Consider the following 15773-nt stretch of genomic DNA (forward strand, 5'->3'; position numbering starts at 1 on the left):
GCGAGCATTGTCATCCCCTCCTTTATTTTCCCTCACCATCCCTTCCTCCCCGCCTCCCCAACTCATCCCGACCCCCAACCCCGACATTGTAACATTTGTTTTGAGTATAGTGTCCTGTACATCTTATCATCACAATGAATCAGCTAGCATCCCCATTTAAGTGTTCTGCAATATCCCTTCCCCTCCCCAAATTACAAAAATGTATATATAAGATGCAGAACACAGGCAGCAAATCCAGTGAAAACAGGGGTTATACCATGGGGAAAGAACCTACAAAAGAAACAAAAGAATCACATAGTGCATTGTAAATACGTTAAAAACACTAGCAAGAAAGAAAAAAAAAACCTCTTGTGTCCCTGTCTTGGGGTACATTTTGCTTAACATCTCATGTGGTCGTATGTACATGGCCTTTGACCTTCTCTGCTTGTCCTAGACATGTACTAGTCACTGCAAACAAGGGAAACCATGGGACCTATGTTTCTTTGGGCCTGGCTTATTTTACTCAATATAATTTTTTCCAAGTCTTTCCATTTCCTAACAAATGGGGCAATGTCATTTCCCAGAGGCAATGTCATTCTTTCTGATGGAGGCATAGAATTCATATATATATATGTATATATGTATGTATGTATATCTCACATTTTCTTGATCCATTCATTGACTGAGGGGCATCTGGGTTGGTTCCATATCTTAGCTGTGGTAAGTAATGCTGCGATAAACATGGTTGTGTTGGTAGCTTTGGTATGACCTTGTTTGATCATTTGGGTAAACGCCCAAAAGTGGAATTGCTGGAGGACAATGATTTTTATCTTCTTATTTGTCATTTATAGTCACTTGTCAAGTCTATGCATTCTACCTATAATCTTCTACACTTCTTTTCTTCTGATGTCATTACTCCCACTTGGAGTCAGAGGATCATCTTTTTGGTCTCATCCATTCATTCATTCTAGTTATTCATGGAGTTTCTCCTGCATTCTGCCAGATGATGGAGGCACAAAGATGAATGACTTGCTTGCCCTTGAGTAGTGACAGTCTTTGTAGTGAGACCACAGGATATAAACAAAGTCACTATATTACTTTTTTAAAGTGTTTTTTTAACTGTCACTATATTATTATGTGTCCTTATTATTCCCAGCTGTAAACACTAAAATTACAAGTTAAGTAACTAGTTGTATTTGTACTCTTTCTACTTCCTTTTAACAAAATTAATAACAAAACGTATGGTTACTTTTGGTAGACACAGCTATCATTTGCAAATGTCTGTTTGTACCATTACTACATACCTTTAAAAACATTGATATTACATTATTTGCAAAAAAAATTGGAAGGACCTGGCAAAAGCTGTGTTACGTGAAGCAAGTCAGGCCCAGAGAAACAAAGGTTACATCCATTCTCTCATATGTGGAAGTGGGAATTAGTTTACAAACTAAATACTTAGGGTGGTATGCAAGTATACACAAATGTATTAACTGAAATATGGTAGCTTCAGGGGAGAACTCAAATAGGGTAGTTCCTCAGAAAGGCTAAATCAAAAGGTCAGCCAAATAAATGCCAGGAAATAGGTATTTGAAAGGAACAGGTTGAGATCAAGGGGAGGGAAGTAGATGAAGAGAAGAAGATTGGGAACAATGCAATCTAAAATGTAATGCCTATCGTACAAGATTAAGAAAAATGAGGAAAGTGTAGGTTCAGAAGGTTGAGTGAAAAAATTCAAATTAGTAACATTGATCAAGATGCATTATATTCGTAAGTTGTTTTGTTGAATGACAACTCCTTTGTGCGGTTACTTAAAGGCAATAAATAGTATTTTAATAATAAATAATAATAACAAGCATACCAGAAGGCCTGGGTGAGCATGCTTGGACGAGAAGTTCTGATAAAGTGCTGTGAAAATTTAGAGGAAGGGAAACTGAAAGATACTTCAGAGAATTTTCATAAGAATGGAATATTCAAGCTCAGTCCAAGAAGAAATTCAAGAGGTAGGATGGATAGAGATTACTCCATGTGGAATTAGTATTATGATAGAAACACAGAGGTAGGAAATCTATGAGATCTGTTTAATGAGTATCAAGAGCAAGGTATGCATGGGATCACAGTAGGAAATGAGGCTGAATGTGTGAACTATGGCTAAATTATAGACAGCCTAGAATATTAGATGCAGGATTTGGACTTTATTCAGCAGTCTTTGGGAGCTATTCAAGATAGTGAAGATAGGAGATTAAGTGTGGATAGCGTTATAAATACCAAGATACAAACTTGATAAATATTTTCAAGAAAAAAAATAGAGTCAAAACAAAAATGCTGTCTTCTCAGTTCCATTATTTGTGATGAAGCTCTACATATTCATGTCTGGGATTATGTATGTAAATTCTTCAGATTTAATGTCCTGACTCTCTTTCTGACCAATAGTCATTCGCCTGTCATCTCCATGCAGTGATTTCTATAAATCATTCATTTTTCTTCCTAAGTCTGTTTAGAAAAGGTAATTTCCAAAGAAAGAAGAGGTGAAAGAAGGAAGATGAATGTTTACTTGGACAGTATTGCTTACCATGGTTCTCTATTTCTTCTAGCTACAAGAAAACACACGAAACCCTGAGTCATGCAGGTCAGAAGGCAACTGCAGCTTTCAGCAATGTTGGGACAGCCATCAGCAAGAAGTTTGGAGACATGAGGTATATGGGAAAGACCCACAGAATCCTGTCAAAGGAGCACTGCCCATGATTGGCTGGTCTTTGGTGGCTAAAAATGGTATTAATTGCTGCCAAACCTAAAAGATTATATTAAGACATTTTCTGCTTGGTCAGCCAAGGGGCCTATTCCGAAAAGTATCCTTTCCACTAGTTAAAGTAGATCAAGGATGAAGAGGATTTTTAACAAAAGCAGCATATTCTGATCTTTTTAGTCTTGGTGGTTTTTTGTTTATTTGTTTGCTTTGGGTGGTGGTGGTGGTGGGGCTTGAACTCAAGGCCTGGGTGCTGCCTCTGAGCTCTTATGCTCAAGGCTAGCACTATACCACTTTGTGCCTTTTTGGATTTTCTGATGGTTCAGTGGAAAAAAATCTCAGTCTCTTCAGTAGCTAAGATTACAGACATGAGCCACTGGCATCTGGTTTTTAGCTTGGTTTAAAGGATAAAGTAATATATGTATTCAGTGGAATATGCTGTGGTAAACTCTTCTAGGTTACATTTTTTTAATACAATTATCTGTTGTTTTTTCTGTGCTAAATACAAAAACACTTACATTTCATTTTAAAAAGACACCATTGGGGTTTTCCTTCTACTCATTTCTTCTTTAGAAATTTATTTATTTAGCAATTTATTTATTGCAAATAGTTCTTTTTTTTACAACTTTTTTTTTGGTTAGTCGTGGGGCTTGAACTCTGGTCTTGGGCTCTGTCCCTGCACTCTTCAGTTCATGGCAAGCGCTCTACAGCTTTAACCACATGCCACTTCTGGTTTTCTGAGTGGTTTATTGGAGATAAACGTCTCATGGACTTTCCTGCGTGGGTTGGCTTTGAACCATGATCCTCAGATCTCAGTCTTCTAAGTAGGTAGGATTACAGACATGAGCCACCGGTGCCCAGCTTACATCTTCATTTTTAATGACCCAATCCTGTATATCGTGTTTGCAAATCTTTTAAATAAGTATCTTCCACATTATAGTTATCTTCAGCATTTCACTATTGCATAAAACTACCATGAACACAAAGTAATTTTCAACCAGATATCTTCACTGTAGATAACAGAAATATTTTATTGCCATTTTAGTTTTTATATAGTGAAGTTATCCTGTTTAGTTTTTACTCTCATATCTTTGCTTGTTTAAAAATGTTAACTTATTTTGAAGTTGGTTGATATCCCTCAAAAGACTTTTACAGTTAAGGACATGCATCAATATAAGTGCATTGCTTTATTTTCATTTTTACTAATACAGTGTTATCACAGCAATTGATTTTTTTAGAGAAATTATGATGATGTTAACCTTGTAAATTATTAGTTACTCCTAATTTGATTACAAGGAAACTTGCAAGTCATATCACTGGCATTAAATCACTTACATAAATTTACTAAGCAGTCCCTTCCTATAGGAAAGACCAAGCTGGTGCCAATAATACACACCTGTGATCCCAGCTATTCAGGATGCTGAGATCTGAGGCTCCTGGTTCAAAGTCATCCAGGGCAGATGAAACCTAGAAACTTATTTCCTATTAACAAACAAAAAGCCAGAAGTGGAGGTATAGCTGAAGTGGTAGAGCACTAGTCTTGAGCAAAACAAAAGCCAAGCAAGAACCCAAAGGCCCTGAATTCAAGCCCTAGTTAGTACTGGCCCAAAAAAGAAAGAAAGAGTGAGGAAGGAAGATAGGAAGGAAAGGAGGGAGGGAGGGAAGGAGAAAGAAGGAAGGAAAAAGTAAGGAAGAAAGGAGAAAACAAACAACAATAGGAAAAACCATATTACTGGTTGATATCTGAGGAATTATAATTTGCTATGTTTATAAAATTTTCTGTACATATAGCTTAAATTTTTCACTTGAACACTGAGATTATCATATAATACTGCCTCCCAGAAGAATTTCTCCATCTGTAAGGACCCCTTCCAGCTACCTCTGAAGCTCATTCAATATACCTCTCTGTGGTTTTTCCTTAGTGGGGCTTTGGTGGTAGTACTCTAGGAATCTGCTCCTAGAAACTTGCTTCCAGAAAACCTGGCTTTGAAACTAGCTCCTAGGAAACTGGGCTTCAAGAGGGCAGGTTAAGAGGATAAATGAAACATATCATCTGTACCTTGGTTCTTGTTTATAAAACAGAAATAAGAGTAACAACAGTGAGCTGGGTATGTATGACCCTGATCTAGCACGTGTTTTGCTTAAGTGAAACCCTGAATTCAGTTCTGACATCTAAAAAAATGTCATTGAGTTACTACAAAAGTGGTCAAAGAGACCCTGGCATGTATCACATTTTGAATGAATGTTAGTTTTTATCTTTATTAAGTGATTATCTCCATTATAAGGTGACCCACATGAAAGAAATTAGGAAGTGCCCATTATCCAGAGGTTGCTCTACTTTATTAAGGCTTCAGTCATTGGTTTTTTAAAGAGTGAAGAATGAAGACTATGTTACAGATATGCAATTAGATGGTGTATTCACATTCACACATTATTTCAAGATACTGTCCAGGCTGTATTAGTTGTCATTTCTCCTGATTTAACATTGTTTTGTTTTCACACAAATGGGATAAGCTCATTTTCTTCAAGTTTTAAACTTTTCATTAATGTTCTCCGTAGAATATACAACACACTTGTTATTGTTTGCGTTGCTGTAACAGAACACTTGAACAAAATACCTTAAAGGGGAAAAGGATTTATTTTGCTCACCATTTCAGGGCTCAGTCATAATCCCTGGCTCCATCGATTCTGGGCTTCTGGTAAAGCAGATATGATAGTGGAAGGGATGACTCATCTTGAGGTAGACAAGGAGCAGTCTCACGCCTGTAATCCTAGCTACTCAGGAGGCTGAGATCTGAGGGCCACAGTTTGAAGACAGCCAGGACTGGCCAGAAAAGGCCAGAAGTGGCCTTGTGGCTCAATTAGTAGAGCACTAAGCCTTGAGCCAAAGAATCTCGGGGAAGTACCGAGTCCCTGAGTTCAAGCTCCAGGACTGGCACAAAAAGTTAAAAATAAAAAGAAGCAGAAACAGAGAAAGGAACTAAGGATCTCAAGGACATGCCTTTTAGTAACCTACTTCCTCTGGTTGGCCCCAGCTCCTAAAATTTTTACCACTTCCCAAAATAGCCTGTAGAGGATATTTCCATATTCAAACTTTAACATCCCATTCCTGGCTCCCAAAGGTACTTGTCCATCTCATCATAATGCGAAATGCATTTAGTCCATCTCCCAGAGTTCCCAAAATCTGAACAGTTCCAACATTGTTCAAAAATCCAAGTCAGAAGCCTCTTCTGAAACTCAAGGTTATGAACCCCTGTAAAATCAAAATGAAAGTCACATACTTCCAGGACACAATGATGACAGAATAAATACTCCCAGTCCAAAAGGAAGGAATAATAGAATAACTAGAAAAAAATCAGACTGTTACTTTTAAAGGCAGCCTCTCACAGTCTCAAGACACAAACAAAATACAGATAGCCTTGGTAAGCCAGTATCTAGTTCAATTTTTAGTACAGTCATCATTCCCATCTGAAACTTCATGAAATATTCTCTAATGTCCTCATTTCTATTATCATTCTAGTATTTATAACATTCTAGGGCAAATCTATCCCATAGTTTCAAACTTTCCCAGATTGCGCCCCCCCCCCATAAACAAAGAAGTTAGTAACTACATTGTGAGGTTGAGTCACAGCAACGACCTCACTTCAATGGTACCAATTTTCTGTAGCAGCAACACTTTTCATTTCCCTGCTGAAGTACTACTTAGAACAATTTAAAAGGAGGGATGCTTTATTTGGGATAAAGTTTACAGAATGTTCAGTGCTCAATTCATTAGCGCTTAATTGAGCGCCAATGGTGAACAGAGCATCATGGCGGTGGGAGCGGATGACAGATTGTTCATCTGATGGTATACAGGAAGCAGAGGGAGAGGGACTGAGGACCTGGTATAACCTTCAGAGTCATGCTCCTAATCACTTGCTTTCTCCAGCTAGTCTCCACTTCCTAAAGTTTCTACCACCTCCCAAAATAGAGTCACTAGTTGTGGACCAAGCATCAAATATACAAAGCTGTGGTGGACATTTCACATTTCACATTTTCACTTAAATATGTAACCTGTGTCCCTAAACTTTCAAATTCAGTTCTGAATTATTCTGTGGAGCTGAAATAATTCAGAAACATATTTTTATTTTTATCCCAAACTATACTTTCTAACATTTGTGTCTGTGACAATTCCCTGAAGACAAGCACTGTTACAAATAATTTTTAGTTTTAAATTCATCTCAAACAAGTTATTTTTAAATTGCTTTCAATTTAGTAGACTCCTAAATGAAAAAAATTATTATGTTTTGACATTTTGCTCTAATTAGCATGCTGATTTATAAAATGGCAGTGGGAAGATGAAAATTTAGCACAGATGTTATACTTTAAATCCTTCTTTGATGTAAAGCATCAAGTTATCCTATGTTTTGTATTAATTGTCCTATACATTTCTTTGGAACATTTGAGAATAAAATTCTGAGCCTTTCCAAAAAGATGATCAGATAATCATTAGATTCCTTAGAAGAAAAACAATACTTTCTTCGTTAAAATACTTCTAAATGAATAAAAATTACAAACCTTCAATGCAGGCCTTTTAAATAACAGAATAAAAAGCATCATCAATTTACATATTTTATTAAAAAATCAGGCTCTGTTTCTTAAAGTAAGCTTCTCATCTAAACCTGACGGCCATGAGATGTCACCTGGGAATAGTTGTGGCATCATCCCTTGGTCTCTTTCGCCATCTGTGGAATAGCATTGGTAATATGCATTACCTCACCAAAATGTTCAACCATGAAATGCAGTGAAGCCACATTAAATGCAGGGTACACTGAAGAAATACAAGCTATCAGAGTTTTCTGAATCTTCTCTGTAATTCATAGCAAATTTGTCAGATTATGATCCAGTAGGGATGAGCTATCTGGAGGAGCCAAATGTTTAATTAGAGTCTGAATATTGCTATAAACATGGGGAAATGATTAGAAGCAAAAATTATAATACATTACTAAAAACTTCTCAAAGCCAAATTAGTCAGTATAGTTGGCCAGCCACATACGTGAGTTCTACATCCATAAATCCAATCAACTGTGGGTTAAAAATATTTTTAAAAATTTTTATGTGTATTGATTGTGTACAGATTTTTATGTATGCTGCTTTATTCCCTATACAATGTGATATAAAATTTATGTAATATTTACCTTATGTTGGATAGTCTATGTAATTTAGACATGGTTTAAAGTAGGTGTGCAGGTTATACATAAATAGCACACTAGATAGCTACATAAAGACTTTAGCATCCACAGGTTTTAGAATCCATAGGGGATCCTAGAACCAGCCAGCAACTCGTAGATTCAGGGGGCCAAGTATGTTCTCAAAAAAGAGGGGTGAATGGAGCCAGTTGATCTGTCCTTTTGAGCTCTTGAAAGGGGACAAGGGGCAGGATGGTCATTTCTTTGAATCTTGTATGCTAACTCTGCCCCTGCTCTTCTTTCCCATGCTGCCTGGCTGCAGGTCTCACTCTATTGGGTAAGCTCCTCATGGTTGTATGGCTGTGTGGTTGTGTGCCTGTGGCTGTGTGGGCAGATCTGTGGCTCACACTCCTCCCTGCTTTCCTTCACACAACCACCCGCAAAAACACTGGACTATATTTCAGAGAATGTAAATGGAGGCAAGGAATTCATTATAAGATAGCTGTTATGTTTGAGCTTATTTAAGCACATATTTAATTTCTGAACCCTGTCTACCAACCTCACTTGTCAAGAAATCTCTTAGAAATCTCTTTCTTCATCGTTTCTTCATCGGCAAGATCCTTAGATCCTTGGAAACCATGTGGAAATCAAGAGTAGTGTGGGTTTTGTTTTTGTTCTAAACTTCTACACAGTGAAGGTGAGAAACAGAAACTTCATTTCTCTAGTTTCTGAATTTCTCAGAATCTCTTTGAAGTGTGTTGATGTTTCTGGAGTTGGAAGAACGTTTGGGGAAATGCATGTGTTGCGAAGTTTGCCAATGTCTGGATTAAACTACCTAGAATCTTATTATGAACTTCAAATTTTTTCCCCTAAAAATGTGTTGGCAATTAGATGAATGTATTTGTAATGGTGGATTTCCTTTAACAATATCTTGTGAGTGTAATTTCTATATATAGTGTCTTGCATAAGACTAGTGACCTTTGAGTTTCTTTGTCCTTTTCTTACTTCGTTTGGGTAAAATGCTGCCAAGTATCAGTGGGTATTATTAGGAGAGGATGGCCAATTTGATCCATGATCTTTTAGCTTTGGGGGATTAGAGAAAGCAGGGACCAATTTGAAAAGTGGGATAGGAAAGCAAACACCAGGCCAGGAAAATTGACTCCTTGCTTCTTCCCTATGCCCTGCCTGATCCTTCATTGGGACACAGTGGAAAAACAGCAGGCAAGTAGAGAGGTGGTGAGCCTGCTGTTCTACAATGAAGAGGATACATTTCTCAAAATTCTCGAGAACATTTACATTTATGCTATGTGTTCTTGACAATCAAGCCCGAATGAGTGAGGAAGAGCTTTCTTCATGTTGGGCTGTGTGACTTGTGTTAGTTGCATATGCTTCTTTGAACAAATACTTCCTACATTCCAAAGGTCAGTTGCTCTACCATGGAAGGAATAGCTTCCACTTGCTAGGCTGTACTTCCTGGGTGCTACCCTTTGTGCCTGGCTGCCTTTCTGATCAGAAAGGAGTGAGACACACGTTGGACTTGGAGATGATGTCTGTGGGCCACTGGGCTGACCAGAGGGGGACACCACATATTCTCAGGAAATACAATAGTATGTGACTGTGGACCACCTGCTCTGTCTTCAGATCCTTTGGAAGTTGACCATGCCCAACCCCTCCCATGCCCAAGGAAAACAAATAATCATCTTGGTTGGGTGAGCAGAAAATAGTTTAGATGTCAGAAACTGATATTTTAGAACTGTAAATCAAGAGATTTTTATGTACTTAAATTTGCTATCTTCTTTTTCCCCCCTTTAATCTGTTTGTGCCCTGAAGGTACTCCATTCGCCATTCCATAAGTATGCCTGCCATGAGGTAATGTGTACAAAATCTTTTACATACTTTTAATGCAAGATGTATATGAAATATTACTTTATTGTGTTTATTTGTGAGCTTCTCTCCCCTATCCTACTTTCTGTGAGAAGAAATTGCTAATGTGCCATGTTCTGCCCCATGGTGTTTCTGATCATCTTCAGGAAGAAAGTCTTAACAGAATGTAATGATTCATTTGACCAGACACACTGGCTTATCCTCCTGTGTGATCAGAGACAAGTGATTTATCTCAACTGCCACTTCTCTTTCTGTACATTGCAAGAAATAAGACCCACTTGATGTAGATGCTAAGAGGCTAAGTCTGAAGCACTTAGCACAGGGCTTGAAAGATACCCAGCACGCTTGCCAAAGTGAAAATACATTTGTGATTTCATCACCAATGGAATGGTTGACACTGCTGGGATAGGAGGCTAGCTTAAGCCTCTGGGACCATCTCCCAGTTCAGACACAAGTATATGTCTTATGCCTGCTTTATTTTATACTTTGTGATTTGAATACATGTGGAAAGAGTTTAGTTACTGCAAGCAGTTTGAGATCATGTAAATCAAATTCTTTCTAGAGTCATTTGCAATACTAATAGTTTATAGTTGGGTATGGTCTGATTAAATCTGATTAAGTATTTTTCTCTGTTCTGCAACATGCATTCTTAACATAATTTAGTTACAAGAATGCCTATTCTATTATGTCTGCTGAAATCTCTTGTACTCTGTGGTTATTTGGTTAATTAGTTGATTAGGAACTTTAACCACATTGTTTGGCTCTTTGGTGATAAATAGGGGATACAGATTCAAGATTGCTTAGCTCATCTCCCAATAATTTGCTCCCCCTACCATTGACTGCATATGGACATACTCTGAGCTTCTTTATTATCAAATTTTAAATCTAAGTGTCCGAAGAAGGTTTGGAAAATAGTGGCTTGGTTCTTGTTCTGTGAATAGGAATCCATCTAGTGGTTTTTAGATCAAATGTCTTCCTGAAGTTGACTTTGAGAAGGAAACTAGTTCTCATATCTAACATATACCCATGAACCATTAGGCTTAACTATCTGCCCCCTAGGGGCAGTGTAACTAGTAGCTGTTGTGTGAGTGAGCAGACACAGTCAAATAAAGCCTGACTTGGGAGTGATGTGCTTCAGCTTTATGCTTTTGAATCATTTGAGTATAATTTCATGAATAATCAGAACTAGTTTGACTGGTGTTTGAGTCACCTGCAGCTGTGATGTCATGCCTGCGTACTCAGAACTCACCATCGTTAATCCTGCAGCCTAAATGGCAGGGATATTTTTGGCCATTTGGTATGTTGTAGTTTCAGAGCCCAATTCCCAATCAAGCCGAATTGAGTAAAAAAAAAATTCTCTATGGCAATTACCTCTTGATAATATTAAAGTCATGCTTTAACCCACGCCATATGGCCAAGCTTGTATTTTTATAGTTATGCTTCTATATGCAGTTTCGTTGGTCCATTCCTCTTATTTTACTTTTTCTTTACTCAGGGTAGACTAGAGAGTGGTTTCTCAAACACAATAACATTGAGTTGAATGAAAATAATGACAATGCAAATAATGACCTGAAAAGCATGGCAATTATTGGAAGATTTAACAGATACAAGATGTAGTATACATTTTTCTAGTTCAATTCCTATTTCTTTCAACTTAGTGATATCATTTTCAAAGGAAATGATGACATTAATTTGAAATGTGGATAAATGCAGTCACTGACAACTGAGAAATATTTACTCTTAAAGCAACAAGATGTCATGTAGGTTATAAAACACAATGCATGAAATGCAAATAAAATGCCAATAGGCTGTGAAGTCCAAGTAGTAAGAAAATAGATGATTCCTGTTTAAGGGGGAAAACAATACATTCTATCAACATCATTTTGATCAGGCATTAGGTGATGGGTATACTTCAACTTAAAATAATGAATGCATTAAGTTTTAGAAAGACCACTTTATGTAAGTTATCAAAATAATTACTTTTTAAGGCATGGTAATAAAAACCTTATGATCTTTTTCCCTTTGAGCTATTTCTGTCTTGTCTGACATTTACTGAAATAAATAAAATTCAAAATACAAATACTCAAATATGGCATGCCTCAGACAGATTCTATTCTTTACCAAAAGACTGAGTCAAGATTAGGAATGTGGTGATAGAAACAATTAACTAGTAAATGCACTATGGAGTGTCACAGTCAAGTCATTTCCTCTTGTTGTTTAGTCCAGTTGCGTGTCTAACCATTTTACTTAGAAATATTCAATCTCAGGTTCTGATTTCTGGAGCAGAAGTGAAATGCATTTTTTAAAACATGTTTGGTATAGGTAGCAAGATGACAGCTAGCTCTGGAGCAGAAAACCAAAACAGCATGGTTGCTAAGACGCAAGGTCTTTAGAGCTGACCTCTCTTTCTCTATCTCTCTCTCTTTTTGTTATTTTAGGAATTCTCCTACTTTCAAATCATTTGAGGAGAGGGTTGAGACAACTGTCACAAGCCTTAAGGTACAGACAAAGTTAATTTTATGTGACTGAGTCCATTTCATCAGGAAAGCTTAGTCACAGCTGCCATTAGTTCCCTAGGTAAGACAGGGCCACCAGCATTCTATGCAGCTGAGGTAGCTAAGCATAAAGTCAAACGTTTTTCTTCTCATAGGAATCTCTAGATTAAAACAAAAGTGTTCACCAGTGTGACTGTATACTTTGACTTGTCTAAATAAATCACTCAGAGGTTAACTGCAAACGAAGGGGAACTGGGTTTGTGTTCACTTAATCTCTTAATGCTATCCCTCCCCCTCAAAGTGAGAAACTACATAGAGAAGTAAAGGTATATGTCTGAAAGTAGCAAGTGAGTGAATCTGGAAGGTTCCAGAATATCTCAGTTCCTCTTTTGTGTGTGTGTGTGATAATACCATATAGAGGGGTTACAATTACTTGGGCAAGATAATGAGTACTTTTCTTATCAAACATTGTTGCCTCCTCCTTTGTTTCCCCTTCCCATCCCTTCCCATCTCCACTTCCCTCCCTCCCCCGGCAGCCCCCACCCTCCCAACCCCCTTCCCTGCCAAAGTTGTAAAGTTCAGTTTTCGACATAATGACTTGTAATCTCATTGTTGTAATGGGTCTTGTTTGAATATGGACCAGCAACAAAAATCTGATCACATGTGTTACCATGGCCAGCCCTACCCCTCCACTCCCTGAAGTTCACATGCTGAGCACAGTGTGGTTGGCTGTCAGGGAGAGGAAAATGAAGCTGAGTCACACATGCATTATTTTATGGTAATCCATTTCATGGGCCCATGGGAGATAAAATGAAAGTATGCCCATTCTGTGGTAGGTTTTGTTTTTTTAATTCAACAGATTTTTGTGTTTAAGCACAGGTAAGTTAGTCTACAGAGAAGAAAACGAATAAAAAGTAAAATCAGTGTAGATTTAAAAGGTAATAATAACCTTGGGAAAAGTTATTGAAATTATTAAGATTATTTTTGAAAGTTACTATTTAAACAATGCATGTTGGTACCATCACTAAAATCCATTTATTCTACTATTACCTGAAAAATTACAAACATGTGATCTTCAATCAGATCAAGACCAGCCATGTGTGCACACACTGATCACACAGCCCTCATGTGTGCTGCTGAGGAGTGTGCAGCAATGTGCCAAGTTATTCCTCACTTCAGCTCCCAAATGCTTTTAGTGAGTGTGACCTGGAAGTTCTTTTACTTAGGGGAGCGTCTTCCACATGGTCTTCTTCTCTATTTGGCCTGTGATCAGGTGTTGAGGGACAAGGATGAAATTATTGCCAGGTTTTCCTATGTCTTCATTAGCTTCATTCATCATCGGTTTCAACCTGTGTAGTATCGATACTCCACTTGTTAGCACTGCTACTACTGAATGCACTGGGACTAGTGGAAGCCGTGAATTCACCCTAGTAAAGGGTGGAACATTTACTGTTGTGAGCATTTATCTCTTGCCTAGAACATCCAGTATCACAACAAAAGGCCAACATTGCAGACATCAGTTTCTCAGTTCTTAGTTTTCAGCCATATTCAACCCAGAGAGGATAGCACCTGTTGTTCCTCAGAGAAGTTCTGACAGAGGAGAAGTTGTACTTTTTAGGTTTTCTTTAGAAGAAGGAAATACAGAGAAGCAACAGAAGAATAAAACTCCGCTTATTTTCATTTGCTTTTATGCAACTCTGGTAAGCCCATGGTTCACATGTGATGTAAGTGTTTGATCTATGCTCTGCCTCTCATGCATACACTTTGCCTCTCACCATGCTCTCCTCATGGGAATAGACCACCAGAATCTGGCTTGTGCCAAGACCTCCTGAAAGCAGATTCTGTTTTATGGTTGTCCATCCCACACACTTCTATCTCACAGCCAATGCCAAATTCATCTTTGCCTACCCATTCAGGCACTGGAGAATAACTGATAATCACGCTATATGTAAAGCTTCCCATGTCCTCAATAGTTAACATTTCTTATTCCTTCCTACCCCATCTGAGACTAAACATTTGCTATGCTTCACTTTTCTTTATATAGTTTTCTGTAGTTTACTTTTGTGTTATAAACCTCCAAGATGACTACAACATTCTTCACTTAAGGGTCTTGGGGCTGTGTCCTGCTGGGGGAATAAATCATTAATTGGTAAGATTGAGTTGAAGACCTTGATGATCTCTGTGTCCCATTTTTCACTCACATAGACAGGAACTCATAAACATACTTATGTATACGAAGAAAAATGTTCTACTATAAAGGCCTACTTCTGACATCTGCAATCTGACATGTACAAGGTCGCATTTATACCGATTCAGTAATTTACAGTTTGATGTTTTATGAAACACTTTTCAGTTCATCATAATTGTATAAAATTTAATCCTGCTGACATCCTGGCTATGTATTACTTGATAACACCTCTTCTGCTGTGACCTGTATGGTCAACAAGTACACTGTGTCACCCAAAACATATCATCAGATTTGCACACCCAGAATCTGTGAAACCACCATTAGTATGTTCATCCATATTCCAGTGAATCATGAGCAGCTTTATCCTTGCCAACTATTCTTCATCCACCTCAAGCAGGTAGTATTTTTAGTGCGTCTACTTTTTGACAATATATTCTATGGTATGAATTGAAATCTTTAAAAACAATAAGCAAGATACATTATTCCTTTTGTTTCCTTTTTCCATCTATTTTATTGTGAGAGATTAAGAAGGCCAACTTGACAGTTGGAATGAAATTTTCTTTAAGGAACAATTATAATTTTGGTGACAAAAATGACAAATTCTTCAATGCAGAGCCATTATGAAGAGAATAGTGCTGGAGAGGCTGATTGTTCATGTCTTTGCTTCAACAAAGTATTGCAGTCCTCACCTAAAGTATTACTGTGTGTAGTCAGTAAATTCCCATTGTCAGGAAGTCCCTGTGTTCACCCCTCTGTGCCAAACTGACAATCTTTTTATTAGTAAGTTTTTTATTGTGAAAATACTGTACAAAGGGGTTACAAAAACTGACTTCTTACAAACATCTCTATTTTATCATTTTGACTTGAGAAAATCAAGAAGTAGAAGAAAGCAAGCCCCAAAGAAAACATCTAGTATTACATGGTGTGGAATTTTTTTTATAAAAGAGGCAAACAAATATAATTTTGCATTTGACAATACTGAATTAGTTTAACCTTTTATCTTGGAAAGAATTAGAAAAGTCCCATAGTTAAAAGCATCCCTATTCCCTCTGCCTCTTCTCAGTGCTCAGATGAAAAGGGTCACTGCTCTTTGTAGAGGTCCACAAACTAAAGGTACGGGTCAGATGCAGCTGGTCGCATACTTCTGATGTACCTGTAAGCTATATTTGTAATGGCTGGGAGAAGAAAAAAAAAACACCAAGAACAATAGTTTATGACATTTGAAATTGCAAGCCGTGTGCTAGTGACTCATACCTGTAACCCTAGTTACTTGGGAAGCTGAGATCTCAAACAGTGTGACTCAATGCCAGCCCAAG

General features: G+C 37.6%; 1 protein-coding gene across 5 annotated transcripts in view; it reads left to right on the top strand.

Moving 5' to 3' along the window:
• The window catches only part of Tpd52l1 (TPD52 like 1), an 84249-nt gene that overhangs the window by 63828 nt on the left and 4648 nt on the right, over nt 1–15773 (top strand). Inside the window, exons 4-7 of one of the 5 annotated variants that reach the window (XM_042698376.1) lie at nt 2571–2672; nt 9721–9759; nt 12213–12273; nt 13888–15626. In XM_042698376.1, coding sequence (XP_042554310.1) covers nt 2571–2672; nt 9721–9759; nt 12213–12273; nt 13888–13932 — 247 coding nt within the window. In that variant the 3' untranslated portion in view covers nt 13933–15626. Of the gene's footprint in view, nt 1–2570; nt 2673–9720; nt 9760–12212; nt 12274–13887; nt 15627–15773 lie in introns of those variants that run through there. The other 4 variants (XM_042698211.1, XM_042698299.1, XM_042698457.1 and 1 more) reach the window with 4 other exon arrangements.

This window comes from Dipodomys spectabilis, unplaced genomic scaffold (assembly GCF_019054845.1).
Source record: "Dipodomys spectabilis isolate Male_0828 unplaced genomic scaffold, ASM1905484v1 ptg000001l, whole genome shotgun sequence".
NCBI classification, from domain to species: Eukaryota; Metazoa; Chordata; class Mammalia; order Rodentia; family Heteromyidae; genus Dipodomys; species Dipodomys spectabilis.